The 15,093-nt window shown below is 35.9% G+C and overlaps 1 protein-coding gene across 2 annotated transcripts in view; it reads right to left on the bottom strand.

Moving 5' to 3' along the window:
- Nucleotides 1–15,093, bottom strand: part of LOC111050789 (importin subunit alpha-7) — a 33,939-nt gene that overhangs the window by 14,467 nt on the left and 4,379 nt on the right. For both annotated transcript variants that reach the window (XM_022337150.2, XM_039421145.1), the window contains exons 3-7: nt 13,906–14,124; nt 11,522–11,638; nt 10,930–11,033; nt 8,771–9,034; nt 7,855–8,059 (exon numbers count right to left, since the gene is read on the bottom strand). In XM_022337150.2, coding sequence (XP_022192842.2) covers nt 7,855–8,059; nt 8,771–9,034; nt 10,930–11,033; nt 11,522–11,638; nt 13,906–14,124 — 909 coding nt within the window. The remainder of the gene's footprint in view (nt 1–7,854; nt 8,060–8,770; nt 9,035–10,929; nt 11,034–11,521; nt 11,639–13,905; nt 14,125–15,093) is intronic.

Genomic DNA, 15,093 nt, shown 5'->3' with positions numbered 1-15,093 from the left:
TTAAATGACTATGGACAAGATTGGTTAAGATATGCATCATAGAAGAAATTTACTGAATATTACACAAAGACAGGAAAGAATCGAAAATTGAAAAGATTAAGGGCCAAGAAAATAGGCTACAGGAAAGAAAAAAGACACAATTATGGACTCTTACCATACACTGTGTAGCGATTATGCTATTCTGAATCCCGGCATAACACAGGATTCCTAATCATTGTGTGTTGGGGAATACCCTTTCATCATGTGATTCACTGTCATCATCTTGTAAATAAGCAACTTGAAACAACCTTTGAATACTAATACATCAATGGAAACTTTGCGTTTTGTTTTCTTCAATAGCATGATTTTATTCATGGGTTCATTTGTTTCAACAAAGCCGTTTTGCCTACAAAAGTTAGTCATGTTCACTTGAGAATGCATAGCATACACCTTTTCAATTCTCAGTTGAAAGTTGAACTCATCAACTTGACTCAAAGCAAGATTCATTTTGTTTACATTTTTCCTAACCTCTACAGAAACCTGTCTCATGTAATCATTCACTTTGTTCATAGTTTTCCTAACCTTCAATGTAACAATATTACTTTCATGATAGTTGACTTTCAGTGAAGACAACTCCCTACCTACTTCTTTACTCAATTCTACTATCTCATTAAGGTTGACTTTTTCAACAACAGTAACTAGGCCTACATTGTCAGAAACTTGAATGAGTTGATCTTGTAACTTAACACTACTATCATCCTGCTTCAATTTGTTTTCATCTTTCAATGTTTCATGTGCATTTTTCAATAGAAGGTTTATACTAACCTGCTCTAGTCTAATCCAACTACAGTCAGGTGACAGCTGAACCTATATTTGATACATGAAAAAAGCTCACATAGTCCATTATGATCCTTATTGGCAATTCTGATAACATAAGACTAATAATTACAAAAAAGCAAATTATTAAAGCGTTGGTGTTCATTGGAAATTGCATCCTAACTGACAATTCATTGACTGTCATGAATGTAGGAGTTACTCATACTAGATTGATTGTTAATATCGTCATCATAATATCTAGTGTAAGGTTTCCTAATCAATATTTGTTCAGTAGTTTTACCATAACCTGTACAACTATTAATTTGGATAAACGCTCAATCTAGTCAAAGTTGAAGGAATCGATTCGCAGTTCTAATCTTTATCTGAGGTTAAGTTTGGTTGTTATTTATTTGGAAACCAACAAGATATAAGGATTGCTACCTGGAATGCCAATGGAATAAATAATATCAATAATAATAGAAAACAAGAAATAGAAATATTTCTAAAGACACGAAATATAGATGTTTGCCTCATCTCTGAAACCCATTCAACTGAGCAGACTCATTTCAAAATCAATGGATATAATGTTTACGAAACTATTCATCCTCAAAATCAAGCAAGAGGTGGAAGTGCTGTAATAGTGAAGGAGAGTATTAAACACTATGAAGACTTCAGTATTCAAAGTAATGAAATACAGCTAACTGTAGTTGGAATAGAGTCCATAAACCAGAAAATACTTGTTGGAGCTGCATATTTTCCACCACGTTACAATTTAAAGAAAAATGATTATACAAATATTCTTCATCAGCTTGGAGATAGATTCATAGTGGGTGGAGATTTCAATGCCAAGCATAAGGATTGGGGTTCAAGACTCACGACTACCAAAGGTAAAGAACTCAGAGAGGCTATCCAGGAGCTGGGCTGCGAATTCCATTCAACAGGGACACCTACGTATTGGCCAACAGATTTGAATTAAACTCCAGATCTTCTAGATTTCTTCATAACAAAGAGAATATCCAGTAATTTTATCGACATTGAAGAGAGCTTTGACCTGGATTCTGATCATTCAGCTGTAATTCTCACACTTAGTGAACGAATAATAAAGAAAGAAGACAGACCAATGTTAGTCAACAGAACAACAGACTGGGAAGCTTTTAAAGTGGATTTGGAGAATGAAATCAACTTGAATATTCCACTTAGAACAACTGAGCAGCTAGATGAAGCCGCAGAAAATTTCATGTGGCAAATCCAGAAATCAGCCTGGAAAAACACCAGACAATATACCAGGAAAACAAAAGGATGCAATTACCCTCTGGATTCGACAACTTGTTTTAGAAAAACGAAGGGCAAGAAGAAGATGGCAACAAACTCGCGATCCTGCTGACAAAAATATCTTGAATAACAAAACACAACAATTGAGAAGAGAGATAAGGAAACTAACTGAGGAATCCATTAATAACTACCTTCAAAATTTGACAGCTGATGCCAGTACAGATTATTCATTATGGAAAGCAACAAAAAGAATTAAGCGGCCAATATTACAATTCCCTCCAATTAGAAAACCAGATGGTACTTGGGCAAGAAATAACAGAGAAAAGGCAGATTTATTTGCTAATCATCTAGAAGAAATCTTCCAGCCAAACAACATTCAATCTGAAATTGATCCTGAAGAAGATATAATATATGATTTAGATAGAGAGACCGGAATTAAGGATAAAACTAAAAACAGGACTGCTAAAGAAAAACGATTTGGGATTATGGATATTTTGAAATTAGGTACGTGGAATGTTAGAGGTCTATCGAACAAAGATGATGAATTAAATAATATATTAAAACAACAAAAGGTGGATATAGCTGTAATCACGGAGACCAAGAGGAAGTTACAGGGTACGAAAGATTTGCAGGACTACTGGATGGTGTATAAAGGAGTTCCACAGAATCGAAGAGCAAGTGCAGGAGTAGCGATCATGGTGAGCAGCAAGTGGAAAAACTGTATATTGGACTATACTTGCATAAATGAAAGAATAATATCGATAAGGCTCAAAATTGAAAGAGGCCATCTAACTGTCATTGGCATCTATGCGCCTGATGAAGGGAAGAAAGAAGAGACCGAATCATTCTATGATAGCCTCCAAAGGATTTTAAACAAAATAAACAAAACAGATCATGTTGCAATAGTTGGGGATTTCAATGCACGAGTGGGCAACATTCCTATACCAGACGTTGTGGGTTCTTGTGGAGAGACAATTATAAACCACAATGGACAAGAACTGAGACAATTTGTCACATTCAATGCTCTTAAAATAACAAATACATTTTTCAAGAAAAAGGACATTCATAAGTACACTTGGAATGCAAGAGGCTTGAGATCAATAATTGATTATGTTATTGTCAATGATAAGATGAAGAGCTTAGTACAGGACGTCAGGGTATTTAGGGGATGTGATATTTACAGCGATCATTATCTCGTAATTAGTAAAGTTTTGATATTAAAGAAATGGAGGACTGTCAGGAAATGCAAAATACAAAAGGAAGAGGTATTCAAGATAAACCTTTTACAGGATGAGAGCATACGCGGTTTATATCAGCAACGCTTACAAGAACACCTCATGCTAATTCCAACGGCAGAAGACATTGAAACGGAGTGGCTCAATATAAAATCTTGCATGCAGAAAGCTGCTACTGAAGCACTTGGGAAGAAGATAATGAGAAGAGGTAGAAGTCAATTGCGAATTTGGAATCCCGACATAGAAGAGGCTATTCATGAAAAGCAGAAATCATATCTCATTTGGTTGCAGAAGAAAACTCCACAAGCAAGGATAGAGTACATGAGACAACGTAATTTTGCAAAACAAGTTGTCAAGCAGGCTCAACAGGACTCATGGGACAGGTTTGTTAATGTTATTGAGACAGATATACATGGCAGGCAGCAATGTGCGTATAAGATCATGAGATCAATGAATAAGGTTGAGCGAGACAATGCTCCTTTAAACATTATATCGGATGAGGAATGGCTACATCACTACAAGGCGCTATGGTACGATGAAAATAGTCAAACAAATTATGATGCCGAGGCCGACCCAGTCATCAATAAGTCAGTGGACCCAATTACAACTGAGGAATTGCAGTATGCCTTAAGAAGCATAAAAAACAGGAAGGCTGCTGGATTAGATGGATTAAACGGAGAGCTCTTTAAATATGGAGGCTTGTTCTTTGAATTACGATTTCTACACCTGTTGAATGAATGCTGGAGGAAGTATTGTATCCCAGAAGAGTGGAGGAAAGCAGAGGTTATTTCTCTTTTCAAAAAAGGAAGTCGGAATGACTGTAAAAACTATAGAGGAATTAGCCTTCTGAATGTGGGATATAAAATTTATTCCAAAATAATCAACTGCCGTGTAAAAACAATAGCTGAAGCAATTCTGAATGAGGAGCAAAATGGATTCAGGAAAGGAAGATCTTGCTCAGACAATGTTTTTGCAGTGAAGAGAATCATTGAGAAAAGGCGTGAATATAATTTGGAAACGCATATGGCTTTTATCGACTTTGAGAAAGCGTTCGATAGAGTTGATCGGATTCGGCTTTGGGAGATTCTGTGGAAGAGAGGATATCCAAGGCACCTGGTTAATATTGTCAAAACCTTATACCGCGATACAAAGATAATTATAAATACAGGTAAGAATAGACTAAGAGAAATTAATGTTAATCAAGGAGTTAGACAAGGGTGTAGTTTATCGCCTACTTTATTCAACATTTACATTGACGACATTTTCAGAGAATGGAAATACAGAGTAGATTTAGGTATTAAATTAAGTGAAGACGTTTACCTGAACGCACTATTGTTCGCGGATGACCTTTGGATAATACAAGAAAATGAAGATAGCCTCCAAAAGTCAGTCCATGTACTAAATGAAATATGCAAGGGTTATAATTTCAGGATTTCTCAAAGTAAGACAAAAATTATGGCATTCACTGGCAAGTATCCCACACGATCAAAGATAGTTATTGATAACAAAGTATTAGAGCAAGTGTCACAATACTGCTATCTTGGTTGTGATATCAGTTTCAAAGATGATTTAGATGTTGAAAGGAAAATCGGAAAATTCCAATCGATATGTGGTAACATCAGCAGAACTTTAGGGAAGAAAGCGAGGAAAGAAACTATAATGAAGTTCTACAGAGTGATGGCTGCCCCTGTTCTCCTGTATGGAAGTGAATCATGGATCACCACGAAATCACAGGAGAGCAGGCTGCAGGCAGCAGAAATGAGATTCCTACGCAGAACGAAGGGCTGTGACAGACGAGACCACATAAGAAATGAAGAAATAAGAAGAGAATTGGGTGCCTTCAACATGAATGAAAAAGTTGTATGTCATCGAAACGAGTGGAGGGAACATATTATAAGAATGCCAACGGAAAGAATTCCTTTAAAAATTTTAAATTACCATCCGATAGGAAAAAGAGACATTGGTAGACCTCGGAAAAGATGGCAATAGAGGAAATCAAATAAGAATATAGGAAAAGCTGATAAAGAAATTCAAAATTAATAACATTTTATACTTGTATAAGCTATAAATTTTAGATATAATATATTCCTCCAAAACATTTAAATTTTTTGTAGAATGCTGTTGTGAGTCGGAACAGGCAAAAGCCTAATCCATGAAGGCAAGAAGAAGAAGAAGAAGACATGGTTCAAAACTAAACATATAAGAAAATATGTCACATTATTATAACTAAAATAGGAAATATTCAATATTAAATAGGCATTTGACAAAGTGTGGCATGAAGGACTGATCATTAAACTTCATAAAATTCTCCCCACTCAACTTGTAAAACTTTTAAAATCATACATCAACAACAGATTATTCAGAGTAAAACAAGGTGACGACGTCTCCGAATTGAAGGAAATAAGGGCTGGAGTTCCACAGGGTAGTGTTCTTGGACCAGTTCTTTATACCTAGCGCCGCAGTGCAGGATGGTTTCTCACAGCTTGGTGTTGTTGTCATTCGAGATGGGTGTCTGGCTTGGAAGTGTTTCGGCCGCATTGCAGGATGACTGTTAACGGTTGCCGGAAGATCAACAGCTGGATTTTTTTCGTTATTTTTCGTGATAGAGAAATTCTGATTGCAGATTCGTTCTCAGCGACCCCAAGTTTAGCCTAAAGGCTCAGAATGTCAACAATGTTTTTAAATAATTAAAAATCATCATGAAAAGTCATTAATATGGTAGTACACCACGTTTCTGGGTGACTGTTTACTGGTGACTGGAGTTATTATTGTAGACACACAAAAATCAAAATAATCGTGAGAAAGAAAACTGCTGATGAACGCGAATAAGACCGCCACTCCATTGTTCTATTGTCTCGGCTGCTTGGCTGAGCCTGGCTGGAGGGATCAAATAACCGACTGGTTTGATCTTTCGTCTGTCCGCTAGGCGGAACTACGCCGACCATTTCTGGGTGGAAGGTGTTACTGCGGCCGCTCGCATTCCCACCAACGCTGCTATTATTTGCTGTCTCAGCGCCTAGTCCGATTCAGCCAAGCAACCAGCCTGCACTGCGGAGCTAGGTTATGTGCTGCACACAAGCGATCTTCCTGAATTGGATGCAGTGACAATAGCTACTTTTGCTGATGATACTGCAATACTGGCAGAAGGGGAAACAGTACAAGAAGCAGCCACAAAACTACAGAATGCTAGCAACAGATTCAGTGACTGGACCAAAAAATGGAGAATTCGATTAAATGAGATGAAGTCTATTCATATAAACTTCAAAAACAAAATTATCAATGACCCGATTCGAATAAATCTGAATGGGAATGTAGTACCACACAGCAACACAGCAAAATACCTTGGAATGACTCTTGACGCCAAGTTGAAATGGAAAGAGCATATCAAGATGAAAAGGAGCGAGCTAGGACTCAAATACAGTGAAATCTATTGGCTGTTGGGCCGTCAATCACAACTCTCATTGGACAACAAGTTATTGATTTACAAACAAATTCTAAAACCTGTCTGGACGTATGGAATTCAGCTTTGGGGCTGCTCTAGAACTTCTAACATCAGTCAGATTCAAACATTCCAAAACAAAGTACTGCGGAACATGGTGAATGCGCCCTGGTACATAAGGAACAGCGATTTGCACCGAGATCTGCACATCCCCTATGTGACCTGTGAGATAAGACGATTGGCAGCCCATCATGAGTCAGGTCTTCATCAACACGACAACACCGAAGTCATCCAACTACTAGACAACACTAAACTCACTAGGAGGTTGAAGAGAACAAAGCCCTTCGAGTTGGTGTAGTGCTAGTGGAGTGATTAAAGTATATTGAATAAAAGTGTAGTGAAATAATTTAAAGTAGTGAAATTATAGATTGGAACTGTAGGCTTCACTGGAAGACTTTAGCAATAAAAATTAATTTAGGATAAGAAATAACAGAAAAAAATTAATGGTTAGTCCTAGTGACTAGTTTTAATAGAAATAACAAAAAAAAATGGAAATGACTAGGTAAAAAAGTCATTAGTTCAGGTAATGAATGCTCAAAAAGGGTATAGTAGGTAAAGTTTGGAAGACAATTTTTGACCCCGCAGTTCTGTTTAGGATGGTAGATTTTCTAGTTTTCAAGATATCTGCTCTTGAAGGTGTGATAACAATAGAAAAATTGACAAAGGAATTTGGAGGGAATGTTTTAAACACAATTTTCTACCTTGCAGCTTTGTTGGGACCAGTTAGGAGGTGAACATATTGAGAGTCCCCATCCCTACCTCATGTGCTAAAGGGATGAGGGTGGTTTAGAAGTTGCTATTTTCAATTTTTTGCTCACACGCTTGAATTTTGGGAGAAATCCGTTCAACCCGACATGACAACTATTCAAAAATGAAGCTTCATAAATTCTCTACAGTTTTTGTTCAGTAGAGTTTTTTGATATTTCAAACAGTTTTAGTGATATTTGCTCTTGAAAGTGTAATATTGTTAAAATAGCAGGCTTTCATCCAATTTTTTGCTCTTTTAGGGCTTATAACTCCAACAAAGTAAATAAAAATATAATAAATGAGGACCTGAATCTGTTGTTTGTTGCCGGCGGTGATGTTGGAGATGGTCCAGCAGGCCTCCTTGCGAATGGGCTCCTTGTTGCAGAGCAGCAGCTCCATCAGGCAAGGCAGCACCGAGCAGTTCAGCACCACCTGCGTCTGCACGTCGTCACCCGTCACTATGTTGCCCACCGCGCGTAGCGCCGCTGACACCACTGTCGATTCGTTGTGCCTACACAATACATCACAATATACAATCTAGCCGTAGTAGCTATGGTGAACGTGATATTCTCGGGCTCAAAATTTATGTTCTATTATTCTATATTCTGTGAATTTGAAGTTTGTTTTCTGTTTTTTCCAAAGTTTTATTATGAGCCTATGAAAATTTAAAATCGTTTGTTTCAATTTGATTTGTAATTTCAAGATTAAATATTTGGTGAAGAAATTAATATATACACAACCTACATAATATTTGGACGATTTGAGACAAAATTCTTCAACAAATTGTTGTTTGAATAAAAATGGAATAACATTCTCAAAAATTGATATTTCATGAAATTCCTTTTTTATTCATTAAACAATATCTATCCTCAAAATTCCATAAATTTATCTGTTACCGAATTTGAAATGATCTGTCTTAAAGATTCAAACTTTAGGCGTTCATATCTCAAAAAGTAATATCGGGAAAAATCCTAAGAAAACATTTCTATTTTAATAGCTTGATAGTATACAGATCGAAAAACTTTGAAAAATATCCCAGTAAAAAGATCAGATAATAATCACCAGTAAAACGTTTTTTAGCCGATTGCACAGCCTTAACCTATAGTTGTATACAATATTAAGTGGATGAAGAATGAAGTGAAAAAAAATCATTTAAACATGAATCTGATATAAATAATTGTAAGTGGACATGTATACGATAATGGCAATTGCATGTACTGACATAAGGAGTTCGACAAGTCGCCGACAGACGCCCGAGTCGATGACTGCCTGGATCTTGTTGTTGGCGCCGTCGGAGAGGTAGGAGAGTGCCCAGCAGGCGTCTGCCAGGACGGCGGCGTCTGCATGGAACAGCAGACGGCTGAGCACCGGCAGACAGGCGGCCACCTGGGCGAAGTCAGGCGCCGGGTTCTTGCCGCGACAGATGTTCGACACTGCCCACACCGCGTTGCGAACCATCGACAGCCGCGATGACTTCGACAGCAAGCTGAAACGCACAACACATTTACCAACTGAAAACTCTTTTCTAGTCGTTTTTGTGTTCATTTTTGGCAAAATAGTTGGTTAGACTTCAACAGCAAAATCCAAAGCACTATTCACACTACTGCAACTCTAGTCGCAAGTACCAGTTTTTCATATATTCTTCCAACGTGATATATTTAAAATTGTGTAATTAAAGGCTTATTTTAATCAATTTTTTTGTAATGACAAAATGAGACATTCTACTACTTTTTAAACAAATTTCAACGTGTTCTGCTTCATATTCACGCTATTTCACTTCAAATCCTAACCTAACTTTTGGAACATATAGGATTATCAAGTCTCACGTTTATTGGCGATCAGCTTGTCGAGTCGCCAAGAAACGTGCGACTTGAGTATCCTAAACTCTCAAAAAGTGAGGTTAGGATTAGAAGTGAAATAGCGTGAATATGAAGCAGAACACGTTAAAATTTGTTTAAAAAGTAGTAGAATTTCTCATTCTATGTCATTAAATGTTTTATATAAATAAGACATTAATTACACAATTTCAAATATGTCACGTTGAAAGGTATGAAAAACTAGTCATCGCGACTGGATCATACGATTTGAGTCGCAGTAGTGTGAGTAGAGCCTAACACAAAACACATTTCAAATAAAAAACCAAGAAAAAGATTTACAGTAACTTTTTGGGTGAGCTTATTTATATAAAATGAGTAGTAAAAGTGCTTTATGTTTTAGAAGAGACGGATTCAAAGAGCCTCAAACGTCAACCGAAGCTTATTGTGTGTCCCAAGTATGTTAGTTAGGCAGACCTGTGTCCTTTACAAGGCCAAGGAGTTTTTTCCCTATACTAACATCCCATTCCTCACCTGGTTGCTTGCAGCCAAACAGAGCTCTTCTTCTAGCTCCTAGTCTTTCGCAATCCAGTATGATATGCTTGGCAGTCTCTTCAGACTGATTACAAAGCCTACACATGTGACTTTCATTTCTGAGTCCAATTGTGTGGAGATGTTTCCTGAAGTGGCCGCGTCCTTAGTACCTGGCGTGGGGGTTAACTCTGATCACAAAGTGCTTTAGTTCGACTTTGACAGCAATTTTCAGAAGAATAAAACTTTTAACTGAAAAACTGTAGTCGCTCTTGTAGCTCCATCACATCGTCTTCAGAAAGGCCGACCGGACTGAAGGACGATATCTACGGCCTGGTTTCTACGGCACTTATTAAATCTAATGGTTCATAAAGTCTTTAGGTTCAAAGGTCCATTAGATTTGATAAGTTGCTTCCAAGAAACCGGACCTGGAACGCTGATTATTTAGAACGGTTGATGACAAACAGTGATCGGATGAGGAAAACTGTGAAACATTATTTCTGCATTGATGAGGAAAAGTAAAAATATGCAAATTTGATATCTGCAAAAGACTCTTATAATATTTTTAGTAGAGATTATCAAAACAAGTAAAACATTTGAAAAGTCCAAAATCGATTTTTAAATGAATAGAGAGAGACTCGGTTTTTGTGGCTCACTTGCCTTCAAGTAAACTTATTTTAAATGAACCAGCTTCAAAAATAATTGACATTCTACTGGATCTGAAACAGATTAAGTTGAAGGTTGAAAATGCTAATGATTGGGACAGTAATCTATTTTTCGTTTCAAATCAATTTCAATCCTTACCAATCTCTCTCTATCATCTCTGTCTTTCAATCTCTACTGAAAATCATTGATAGTAAATAATTAATTGTATATCATTGCATCAATTTAATGAAGACCTGCATTATGCAGTAAAAAATAAGTTGCAAAGAAAATATCAAGTCACATTAAACATAATAGTTGATAACTATCATGAGAGATGGAAAGATAGAGGAAAGATATGATCCTGAAACATACAGTAAAGTGTAAAACTTACTCTAGAAGAGGTGGTAGTATTCCTGAATCGAGAACATGATTCCTGCACTGTGGAGAATCACCAGCTATATTGCCTAATGCCCATACTGCTTGTTCTTGCACATCCTAGAAAATAGAAGGTGCATAAAAGGAAATTATATCAAATCAATAATTTCTGTTGGAATAAATGTCTATATATTTCGATAAAAAATATACAAACTTATTCAGAAGACGATCTCAGTGAAAGTCCAATTTATTTCTGTTAAGTATTCTTCAGATGAGCCACTCAATGTGCATTTATTTCCTCAGAAAATAAATCGATATACTTGAGAAAATTCTAATTAATTTACTATGGAGCTGAATGGTTTTCAATCATTTCTCACTTGATTGAAGGCTATAGAATAGAACATTATGAATGCCTCTTCTTAGACAATTCCTCCACTGAGACAGTAGCTACAGAAATAGTTACTGCAAAAGAATTACAATCCAAAACCACTATTTATAATCATCCACTCTGAATATTTTTAATACTATTGATCTCTTCCAACTAAAAATGACAACAAACTACAAAGATAAAATAAAAGATAAAATGGAGTTGCGTTTGATAAACTTACAACATTCTCTGAACTAAGAAGTTGGACAAAGACAGGAACAGCACCCGCTTCTATCACCATCCTTGTTTGTGACGATGTCCCTGAAGCAATGTTTGTCAGTGCCCAAGCTGTTTCAAACTGTGAATCAAGAAGAAATGAGTATTGAAAAATTAATCTGGAAAATATCCAGTGTATTTCATAGGTTTGGTTTCTCAGTCGTTCTAGAAACATGTTATGTTGTTAGATATTGGGCCGATAATTTGAAAATCAATTTTTTTTATTCAAATTTTTCTCACATGACATAATATGACAGTTTACAAATTAGAGTAATCATAAAATAATAATATCCTATATTTATCACATACGTCGTGAGAATCTATTTAGATCTCCATAATATATAATAATAACAGCAAAAATAATGACAATTGTATGAGCTGAAAGGATTAATTTAGATATCCATAATAAATTATTGTTATTAAGATTTTGTGGCTACCCTATGAAGATGATTTTAGCTTAATTGGGGCATAATATTAATAATAATTACAATATATGTATAGTTTCTGATAGGACTAATATATGCCTCTCCTGCTGATATTTGATTACTAAAAACAGTTTATATGTTTGGTAATGTGATAATGCACGTTTGAAACAACTGCTTCTATTCAACTATTTTCATTCAAACCCTAATAATTTTGGGTTTAACGAGTTTCAGCATTTCGTTCATCTATTTTTGTAACGGACAGGAAATAAAACTAACATACTTTTGACATGAATATTTGATCGATAAATAGTTTTCTGGAAACACTATGAAGTTGAAGAGTCTACAAAGAGTCAGACTACGTGCAAGGTTCATTAGTTCGATAAATTTATGTGATCGATATATAACAAACAAATTCATACAACCTTGAAACCGAATCTTATACATATTAGTTGTTCATCTAAACAAAAACGATCGATCAAATTACAAACAGAGAATTCCCGGTTGCTTAGTCGTCACATGAAATTAAAAACAGGCAGTTAACTAATTTACGGAGCCTTAACTCCACTTTCCATTGCACAGACGTCTAAGTAAACTATAGCTCACATACAACTAAAAACACCCGATTAGACACATAATTTCGTTGCACAGTCGTCAGAAGGAGCTTATTTATATATCCAATCGCTAAAAACGGTCAGTTAAGTTAAAGGCCCGTAGTCGTGCTGTTAAATCCACTATCTACTTGTGCCAAATGCATTTTAAAGCTTATGATAAAGCATTTTAAAGCTTGTTTTGAAAAGTTGTTCAAGAAAAACTATCTTTATATTAGTAAATAACATGAGTAAATTATCTTTACCGAGTATGACTTACTAATAATAGTCCAGTCAAAAGATCGTTTTTCAGGAAACAGCCCCAAAAGAATTTTTCTCGACGGTTCTATATGTATTTTAGGGCGCTGATTTCGAATCTGAAATTTGCTGATACGCCAGAGGGCGGCTTCACTCCAAAACTTCAGACTTTTTCATTTTTCCATTTAATCTCGAAAGCCTTGAGTTTTACGAAAATAATGAGCTGTAGTGCGAGGAGATCTGATCATTATGTCAAAAATTGCAAGTGTTTAAAGTTTTGATCCTTATGCGTGCCCCTCCCACTAGGAAATACTGAAACTAATTGTATCTAACGGGTGATTCTCATAGAACATAACCCTCGTAAGATGATTTCAGCCGAAATATGTCTTTTTTTTGTTAGGAAGGCCTTGAAAAAGTATTCTTTCGGGGCTGTTTCCTGAAAAACGACCATTTGACTTGACTATAAGTATAATAAGTATTTACTAACAAGTAAATATTTTCAAGTATTTGTTTTCTAACGAGTATTTTGGCTACTCAGTACTCTTATTATTGTAGCCTCATTACTTGTAGGTGCTCAACCAATATAATAGTATTGTTATATAATAATTATTGAATGTTGGATGAAATTTCTGTCGAATTTTAGAATAATTTATTGTCAAAGCGGTAAGTTAGAATTTTCTGTGTTTCTTTGCTTTAAAAGTTGTTTATAACCTCCAAATTGCTAAATATGGTGAGAAATCTCGCCAACAGCCAAGAGTCGCCATGCTGTTCATCAATTTTATGTGAGGTCTTTCAGGTCTGTTCACAGTGATGTCTATTGAAACTTTGCCCGATGCCAAGACATTGGTTGGATAAAAGCATCAACGGAAAAAAGTGAATAGAGCTGCAGTGAGACTTATGTGTGATGCTAATTCAAGATATAGCTAAATGGGCTTCGGCAAACGACTGTGAATGACCAACCATTAATGTCAGTGATTTTAATTTATGTCTCACATAGATTTGATTTTATGTAACGACTCTGCAACCGGGCCTCAGAGAACCAATATGAATTGAGAAAAAAGCAAAATTTAATAACATACCTGTAACGCACAATTGGTGTTGTTTTTTAGAAATTCGACGAATCTTGGCACAATGCCAGTCTGTATGACTTCGTCGATGGGGGGATTCGGTTCTCGGGACAGCAGCTTGCGGAACAACTGAGTCGCTTCCAACTGCTCCTCTTCCGAGTCACTGTACAGACCTTTCACCATCTCCGGCGTTATTATTCCACTGTTCAAATTGCCACCAGTAAACATGCCCTGAAACAAAGAGTCAAAACAACATTATTTTCGCACATTCTTTCGCACAAACACAAATCCCAATCAATGGATTTGTTTTTCAATCAATTTAATTTGCTTGTCATGGATTTGATCACACTTACAAGTGTGTTGCCAATCAATGATTGGTAAAGCACCAACAGGTCAATCAAGGAGGGTTTCTTACAAATTGAGGCCTGAATGTTCAATAGCAATTAAATTGCGTTTCAATTTTATAACATCGGCTAATCGGAATGAAAAAGAGATTTCATTTGAAATGACAAATTAATGATAGCTTGATTTAATCCTTAATTGATTTTGCCATGGATTAGACTGCTAGTGAGCTCGATGGGCCTAAAAAAGGAAAAGGAGCTTCACTTTTCACTGATTCTTAGATGCCATCTTGGTAATAATGGATCTTGCATGTAAGTAATTAAACTCGCAAGGAATTAATAGAAAAGTACTGATTTGAAAACTAGCAACATAGCCTATCAAATGCGTCAAGAAGTTTCAAATATGTTTAATATAAACTTTACAGAATTGGTAGTTTGCATACGGTTCATGGATTTTTAAATATGTGAATATATGAATAGGGTACGATATATTTGTCAAGCAGAGTTTATTTCAGGATTCCTGAATTTTAACCGCAATTGTTTCCATTAAATAACCAATTTGTCAGTCATAATCATTATTCTCACTGAATAATGAAAATGAAAATCAAGCTGTTAAGCTTCTAGGTCTTTATATTGATAGTAAATTAACATGGAGGGAGCAAGTGAATATGTTGTGCAGAAAACTGTCTAGAGAAAATTGAAATACTGTGTAAGTTCAGATGTACTTTTAACAGCTTATTTTGGTCTATTTCATTCCTTGTTAGCATATGGAGTTATACTCTGGGGAAATAGTAGCACTGCCACAAAGGTACTCATTCTTCAAAAGAAAGTAATAAGAATTATTGACAATCTTCAGCCA

This window comes from Nilaparvata lugens, chromosome 2, assembly GCF_014356525.2.
Source record: "Nilaparvata lugens isolate BPH chromosome 2, ASM1435652v1, whole genome shotgun sequence".
NCBI lineage: Eukaryota > Metazoa > Arthropoda > Insecta > Hemiptera > Delphacidae > Nilaparvata > Nilaparvata lugens.
This window is presented reverse-complemented; position numbering and strand designations above follow the sequence as displayed.